The sequence below is a fragment of the Solanum tuberosum genome, unplaced genomic scaffold (genome assembly GCF_000226075.1).
Source record: "Solanum tuberosum cultivar DM 1-3 516 R44 unplaced genomic scaffold, SolTub_3.0 scf00342, whole genome shotgun sequence".
In the NCBI taxonomy this organism is placed as follows: domain Eukaryota; kingdom Viridiplantae; phylum Streptophyta; class Magnoliopsida; order Solanales; family Solanaceae; genus Solanum; species Solanum tuberosum.
Genome location: NW_006239261.1, coordinates 286,575 through 295,628, shown reverse-complemented (window position 1 = coordinate 295,628; position 9,054 = coordinate 286,575). Strand labels below are relative to the sequence as shown.

Here is a 9,054-nt window from a genome sequence, read left to right as displayed (position 1 = left end):
TTCTCATGTTTCTGGAAATGCATAAATATAGTCAATTTTCATTCTATTTTTCTTTTTAAGGCTGCGTGTTCGTGTGAAAGAAATATTTTATGAAAACTTGTTTTCTTGATTAAACAATTTTCTCAATGTTTGGTTACCTTGAAGTGTTGACAATAATCTTTCTGAAAAAAGGGGAAATGATTTCCTTCGTTTATAGAAATTCAGATATGTTGTGTACTTTTTTATATTTTGTTTTACTTGAAAGAAGTGTGTTCCACTTTTGATTTCAAGCTCCATGGATCAAGATATCTTCTTGTATTTTTTGTATTCTTTTGGCTTTTTAAGTATATTGAGAGCATGATTGTGGTAGGTTGACCATTTATATAAAATTAGCTAATTTATGATGATGAATTCTTGTAATCTGTGACTTGCTTTGTCCTACCTTGATGGGCAGAGTTACCTATGACTGGTGGGAGATGGTAGGTATTCCGTAAAATTAGTCAAGGTGAGCCAGAGTTGGTTCCGATACCATAATCATAAAAAAAATATATGCTAAGTTGCCTGTTGCTATTTGTGTGGTTTACATCCCATCTCTGGGTTTATTTGACAAATTACCTTTGCTTAAATACTAAAAAGAAAAAGGAGATTAGACTATTTTCATCAAGCATATAAAGATAGAAGATAACCACAATCACAAAATGAACCATGTGTTTTTGTAAGGGGGAAGGGGTTGCTGATATGCATAACTAGTTTAAATAATAACTCAATCAATAGTCTACAAGTTATAAATATATTTAACCTTGGTGTGATGGATATATGAAAATAATCTTGGGATAAATTTTTCGTTCCCTTTAATTCCTTGTTAGTTACAAACTTTGGAGTAATTTTAGAATTAATAATTAGTACTGAGATAAGTTATTTCTACCTCTAGGTGAAATAATAATCATGAAATAACTTATCACATGATAAAATAGTTAAAATGATAAAAATATCCCCTCAAAAAAAAACTATACTTCACTTTTCACATCGCTTACACTAATGGGGGGTATTTTTTTTGTAAATAAACAACTTAGTATTAGAAAGTATGTAATGCATATTATTTTTAATACAACAAATCAAACATTCAATAAGAAATAATAGCAAAATAACTAATATCAACATAAAGTATCTTCAAACCAAACAACCCCTTATAATATAAATATTGTTTATATTATTAGGATATATAAATTAATTTCAAATTCTTTATATTGTTAAGAGTATTATTTAACTACTAAAATCCTAGTAAAGAACAAATGTGGAAAAATTGCTACCATACAGAACCGATTAGAAGCAGGCAGTTGATGATTGATGTAATTGCTTCTGACCAAGAATATTTTTGATATTTTACATAATTTTCATAATTTAACAAGTTTATACCTTATTATTTTATAAATGTACCTTTTTTTAAGAAGAAATTAAAATCATTATGTAATGATTGACTCTAAATTATTCTATATCACATAAATTAAAATATAAAAAATAACATATGTTAGGCTCGTGCTAGCATGAAGCTCTGTATCTAATTCCTAAATAAGAGTTCAAAGGTTTTAATGCTCTATTAGAAATTCTTCCTCGAAAATGTATATATGCATGCACATGTATTTAAACACTAAATAAAGCCTATAAATATTTACTAGGACTTTTTATATAGTTCAAATAAGAAAATAATTAATAATTAAAATTTTACAGCTCTTTAATAGACAACAATAAATTATGATAAAACTGAAGGACAATGTTTCCATAAATAATATTAGTAATTTTTTTTATGATTTTTGAAAATTTCTTAAGGGAGTGATATTAACATTAGTTTTGCGCCAAAAGAAACCAAAAATAAATGTTAATGTCCTCTAGTTTGTACATTCAGAATATTTTTGAGCATATTTGATCTAAGCTGTCTTTATCCCAGTTGTTTTCAAAATTCTAAATATAAAAAAAAATTAAAAAATAAAAGTATAATTTATTCCATGTTAAATCTATTTTTAAAGGGTAAAAAGGTTACAACATTTCACAAAGGTCTTGATGTTTCTTATAATATATATCCCATAGATATGTGTATTAAGCATGTATTACCATCGATGTGTATAATCTTTTTAAAATTACACAAATATTAATTAAATAATATATTTAAATTGAAAAAAACTTACAAGAAAAAATCAATCTTTGAAAATAATGAAGGCTAATATATACTAACTCAACGAAAGAAAGAAATTATGCGTCAACAAAAATCCTAAAATCAACAATTGATTATAAAAATGTCTTCCACACATGTATTTTGTGCATTAGGAAGTTCAATTATTTGCATTGTGACTCATTAAGCACATACATGTGCAAAATACTTGTAACTACATTGATAGAATATAATTTTTCTTGTTTTTTGAACATGATAATATTAACGTTATACGTTTTTATTTAAAAATATTGTAAGCTTTACAACTTTTTAAAAATATTTTTATTCATGAAGCATTGATGTTTACGGAACTTTAACAATATGTAGGACACTCAATTTGTATCAGTGTGTCATACAAATTCATATTAGAAAAAATAAATTAAAATGTTAGTACAATTTTATTCAACAACAAATAACTATCTTTTTGAAAGAAAAAAAATGCAAACAAAATCAATAAAAAGGAGTCTTGACGTGTATTAAAAGGAATTTCCTTTATATATTTTTTAAAATTAGTCAATTTTCCTTTTCTTCTTTTTGTTTATTTAAATGATCAAAATTTATTAGAAAATCAAAGTAGCATATGCATAATTGAACTCAAACTACTAAATATTTTTTTCTAAAGTTAAGCACTATGAGTACAATTTTATCTTGATCCATCTTATAACTCAACTCAAGTAGTTCACTTTTTGCTCAACAAAGTCAAAAAATAACATCTTACTTTTGTTGGATTTTTCCAAAACTATTCCACTAAATTCAAAATAGGTTTGCAATCAAGATAGTAACATTTAAAGAATTGTCTCCAAAAGTTGGGTCAATAAAGTTTCTTACAATAAACAAGATGACACTTACTATAGTTGAATGTAATTAAGATCCTATGGTCGATTCATCCCAAGAAAACTAGCTATTACAAACAAAAAAAATGGAAAAATCTTTTTGGCCAGAAAATTTAGCCAGAATAATTTTTTTTAATGTTATTTTACCTTTTTAAATATTTTTACCCTTTTAACTTTAATACCTTTTATCTAAAAAATGGAAAAAAGATCAGTTTATTTTAAAATAAAAAAATATTATAGTTTTTTTAAATTTCTGGCCAAATTTTCTGGTCATTTAGCATTATCCCAAAAAAATTTAGATAAAATTTAGTAGGAACAGGTTTCTTGTTGTAGCCACAATTTCTTCTTCGAAGCTTTTCATATAGATTTGGGAACAATTTTATAATTATAAAATAAAATATATTTTACAATTCCACACAAAGCACAAATATATTCACTAGTAAATTGGGATCAAAGGTAGGGTTGTCTCAACAACATTCGACTGCCTAAAGTCAATTTAGTAGAGATTCCTTTTAATTGAAATATAAGAATTGAATAATAATAATAATAATAACAATAACATATCTTGTGTATCTTACAAATGAGGTTTAAGGATGCAGATACGATTAGGGTTACTTATCGGGTGGATAATTTTACTTAACCATTTGCCTTAGCAAGTATCATTTTAAATCTACTAATTCGCTATCCAATAAGATATCGGTTGGTTCGATAACGGATTAATAATTATCGGACGGTGAATTGGCTAACCTCTATATTTTATTTTTCATGAATGCACCCTAAAAAAGGACTTCTTTTCACTATTTTAAATGAAGTTAAATGATAAAATTCTTCTATATTGTAAAAAATATAGATTAATAGTAATATAATAGTAAATGCAACAGAAAAGTAAATAGGTGTTTTTTTTTTGTTTTTTTTTCTCTCTGTTTTTGACTTTACAACTTTAGGACTAACAAAATATAATTATATATTATGACAAAATATTGAATGAGGCTAATATATCTAAGACAAAAGTGTAAGTATGGTAACTCTTAAAGGGTTAACGGTATATCTGATAAGGAAATTGAATAATCCACCGCCACACCAATAAACCGTTAATTATAAATTTTGAATCCATTCACCAACCGTTTATTCGATAACCCAATACCAATAGGCCAATTTCGCGGTTGGCTTATCGATTACAGTTTGATTTTGAACACTCCATGTACGATGCAAGTAGAAGTACGAATGTAAACAATGAAATTTTTCAATGAAAAATGTAATATAAATTTAGAATAATAAAACTTGGCTCAAATATTTGTGAATTGATATAATAATATCAAAAATATGTTGCGCTGAATTTGATATAATGATGACCGGTTATTTTGCTTGAAATTTGAATAAAGATATCATAAAATAAATTTAATCTTTTTGTAAACAGATAACAATAGATTTTGTAGAAGGTTTGACTATGTGAGAGAATTTAATATTAATAATAATCAAAATAGTGAAAGAGGAATGAAAAAGATAAATAAAGAAATAATAATATGGGTTAATGTCAATCGCCAAAATATAAATAAGACAACAAAATATGTAACAACGTAAAAAAAATAATTACAATTACACTAATTTGTTTCTCACAACCTCACATTATATTATATTTCTATTCAAATATATTTTTTTAAAAATTTAACGGTAAATGAATTTTTTTTCTTAACAATATGTATATAAAATACATTTTTTTAAAAAATGAGTTATTACTTTAGTTGTCTTATGATGGAGCGGATGCTGGTGAAAAGAATACTTGTATTTATGTTATAAAAATTGGCATTTGAAAAATAAGTATAAAAACATAGTCTTTTGAAAATATTGGTCTAAATGCATAGAATTTCAAAGTTGATAGGCTAAGATAATAAATAATCCATCTAAATGGAGCATTTAATTTTGTTTATATAACAACACAAATAAAACAGATAAAGTGGGAACCACATGAGGAGGCTTCTTTTTGTGTGTTTATGGTGGGCCCCAGTTCATGCATCTAACCCAAATTCTATCTTTCCCCCATTTTCAAAATAAAATAAAATTAGTCAATAATATAATACTAACAATAATAATAATAATGTTGAATATAATGGAAAATGTGAAAAAGTGAATATTTTTTATATGTATGTTCCACACTTTCCCATTGCTTTCTTCTGTGTTTCATCAATCAAAGAAGAGGACTAAGCAAAAGTTGTTTTCATCACTTTGATCTCTTGCCTCATTTTGAAGGTTCCATTTTCCCCTTGTTCATTTATTCTTGAAATTTTTTAGTTTGTTTACTCTTCCATTGTTTAACTTAGAATCCATCAAGATTTCATTTTTTGATTAAGTAAGACAAAGGGGTTTTAAGGTTTTGATTATTAATTGCCATATACAGACTTGTGAGCTCTTTAGATTTTTTTCATTAATGTAGTTGATGTCACTAGATTCTTAGAAGTTAGAAGCAATAGAAAAACTTTTTTCTTTTTGGTTTTTTCAGATTATCCTTGAGCTAGATAGGGTTCTGTGCAACATATTTAACAATGTTGATGGTGATTTGAAATTCAAAAACAGTTTTGATTTCACCTTGGAGAATGTTTGTGTTGTCTTGATTGATAGGGGAAGATGGCAAAGCACTATATTGACCAAATAAATCTTTTCAATTCTTTTAACTCAATTGGTGATCAACTTTAAATGAATTTGGTAAAAAACAAAATTGTAATTTAGTAAGAAATGTGTAGTTTGATTGTAGTGTTATTTGGTTGTAATATTGTTCTGTTACTATTTGTTGTTTTGTTACTACCTATTGTCTCTTGTACTTTCATTGTGTCTTTTTCTAGTTTGTTTATGTCTTAAGTAAGGGTCTACTGGAAACAACAACATCTCTGTCTCACTTCTGAGGTAGAATAAGGTCTGCGTTCACTCTACCCTCCCTGGAGTTCAGTATGTGGGAACACTTGGTATGTTGTTGTTGTTATTTAGTAAGATAGCCTGCAAATGTGTGTGAATTTTTGGGAGGGAATGCAATGCAAGTCTTAACCACTATGAAGTTAATGATTCTCTTATCACTTGCGCTGCTTGAATTGATGGGTGCCGTAATACATTTTTATCAGGTCCTAGTTTAGCAACTTGTCAAAGTGTCCAACAAGAAGCTATAAGGCAGTTACATTAGTGCAGAATCCGTCGAAGATAATGCAGAACATCTTTTTTTTAAAAAAAATTGGGGATAGGGGAAGGGGAAATGGGGGAGGGGACAAGGTGGAGAATCGAACCCTCACCAACAAGGTGAAAGTTCAGGTATCCAACTTCCTGAGCTACTAAGATTATCCCAATGAAGAACATCTTATTGATTACACTTACAAAAAAAATCTTGTGATGAAGTAATAATCTTGTTAATGTGGGTTAACTTCCGTGTAGAAGTAATACACCAAAAATTAGAGAAACCTACAAACTGTCAGAGAGATTAACCAAAAACAGGAGGTTATTCCTCAAATATACAAAGTTATCATCAACTCTTCCATGCTCTCCTTCCAAAGGACCCATATAAGGGCTAAAGGGGCTATTTCTCGTGTCCTACGTCTTCTTTCCTTCTTCTAAGGTCCATCTGTGTAACAGGTCCTTTACTGTGCCCAACATTATCGACTGTACGTGCTCAGGACCAGTTTCCATTCACCACAACTGGGTAACACATGAAAATGCAGCAGTAGGTCGTCCAGATATTTGCTGATCTATACATTAAGCACCATCCCGGAGCATTAGTATTATTCCTGTATTTTCGTGTTTTTAGATTTATTTGTTACTACCGGCTGTTTCTTTAGCCTTGATCATTGTATCATCTTATGGTTTTTTTGGTTTGTACCTACTGCTTTCTTTTGCATCTTTCTTTGAGCCAAGAGCCTATATGAAACAGCCTCTCTCCCTTCAAGTAATTTGTAACTATTCAGGCACTTCCTGGATGCTGTGTTAGTATTACAATTACATTTTGACTATCAGTGAAGAAATAATAATGTGAAATCATCCGGTCTGATCAAAACACAAAAGATACGTTTTAGCACTTCCTATAATTTGTTTGTCGTTATTCAAGGCTATAGGCAGATCAAGTGCTTCTTTAGTTGCCTAGTTCTAGAGAGCATCTTTTACATAATTTGTGTTGTTGGTGTAAAAGTAGTTTCATTGATAATATAGATCAATATATGGAGTTTTTGGAGTTGCTTGAGAGATGTTGTAATTGACTGTATGGATATTCCCAGCAGTCTTTTGTAAATTTTGGTTTTGGGACCTTCTTGGTATAGTCAATGAACCTTTACCTTATCCAAAAAATAAGGAGCATCTCTTACCATCCAGAAAAATGAAACCTATAAGTGCAGGTTTAGAATCACCAAACAAATACGTTGGTCATTGAAGTTGTGAAACAACTCAAGAGTTCCAGAAAATGTTAGTCATTCACAAGAATCACCAACATACAACATATGAGAGCAAAGAAATACTATGGAAGAAACACAACAGACATAAAACTTATGTTGCAGTAGAGATGTAGAGCAGATCATAATGAAGATATAATCATTGTTAACAATCCATGTTAAGTTGGGGCATTCAAAACTATAGAAAGAGAGTTAAATATTCTAAGCTGTGTTGGAAGTTTTGCTGAAACCATTTTTAACTGTATGCTTGCATAAATGGGATCAGTTACCACCTTTTTATATGGATATCCAAGAGAACTTTTGCATTTCTGGAATTGTTGAATTTGGGCTGCATCTAATGAAATGTCTTATTAATTTTGTAATGGCTAAACTCATTTTTCAAACTTTTTTAACCATCAGTAGTCATGGATGTTTATGCAATTATGCTACATATGCGGATCGATTAGTGCAGTTGTATAGCATAGTGCAATTGGCACCTAATGTTTCTTTATAGCTGCTTTCACTGATTTTTTGTTTTACTCCTTTTCTTTTCACAGAAACCTTTTTTCATGACTGCAAAATTGTATGTCGCCATATGCCATCAGGAAGACTTTCTTTAATGGATTTGGAACCTGCCTACAAAATGGAGAGCATAAGAGCAGTCCAAGATATTCAGCATGAATTTTGGCCTCTTGATGAAATAAATCTAGAGAATGCTAAGTTCCCCTGTTGTTTAGTTTGGACTCCTCTACCAGTAGTCTCATGGTTGGCACCTTTCATTGGACATGTAGGAATATGCAGAGAGGATGGTTCTGCCGTGGCCTTTTCTGGTTCCAACTTTATTAATGTTGATGATTTTGCATTAGGTTCTGTGGCCAAATACCTTCAACTAGACAGAAAACAGGTACAATTTACTGTGGCATGCTCTTAGCCTTTCAATTGTTTGTTGTAGCATTATGTCACTCACTAACCTCTCCCCCCATCTTCCTTAACGCATCGCCCCTACTATTTGTATTCACATATAACTTCCAACACTTCCACCTGAAACACTATGCTTTGTTACCCCACATAAAGAAATAGGCCAATTTGATCTTACCAACAAAGTATTGACAAGAATTTCTGAATGCTGAATAATTGGACAGTGCTGCTTTCCGCGAAACCTTGCTGCACACACATGTAAGCATGGCTATAAACACACAGAGTTTGGGTCTGCAATTTCTTGGGATGACGCCATCCAATCAAGCGTTCGTCATTTTGAGCACAAATCGTACAATTTATTCACTTGCAACAGCTATTCTTTTCTTGCTAATTGTTTGAACAAGCTCTGCTATGGTGGATCAATGGATTGGAACATGATCAATGTTGGCGCTCTTTTATTGTTCAAAGGACATTGGGTTGACAACATGTCAATCTTGAGATCATTTTCACCTTTTATGCTAGTTGTATGCTTTGGCATTTTCATGGTGGGATGGCCTTTTTTGGTAGCATTATTGGCTTTCTCACTTCTTCTTTTAGCATGGTTTATTTTTGGCACTTACTGTCTCAAAAATATGTTGGATTCCTAGGTTTCTTGTATCACACTGCTACAAGATTAAAATTTGTTAATCCTTAATATGTGAGGGACCCCATAGAGTTTAAT

The 9,054-nt window shown here is 29.9% G+C and overlaps 1 protein-coding gene across 1 annotated transcript; it reads left to right on the top strand.

The window, feature by feature from the left end:
* The first annotated feature begins 5,217 nt into the window (after positions 1-5,217).
* Positions 5,218-9,054, top strand: LOC102577924 (green ripe-like 1). Its single transcript, NM_001287851.1, is given in 3 exon segments — positions 5,218-5,265; positions 7,973-8,319; positions 8,558-9,054. Coding segments are annotated over 2 exon segments (732 nt in total). The 5' UTR covers positions 5,218-5,265; positions 7,973-8,010; the 3' UTR covers positions 8,981-9,054.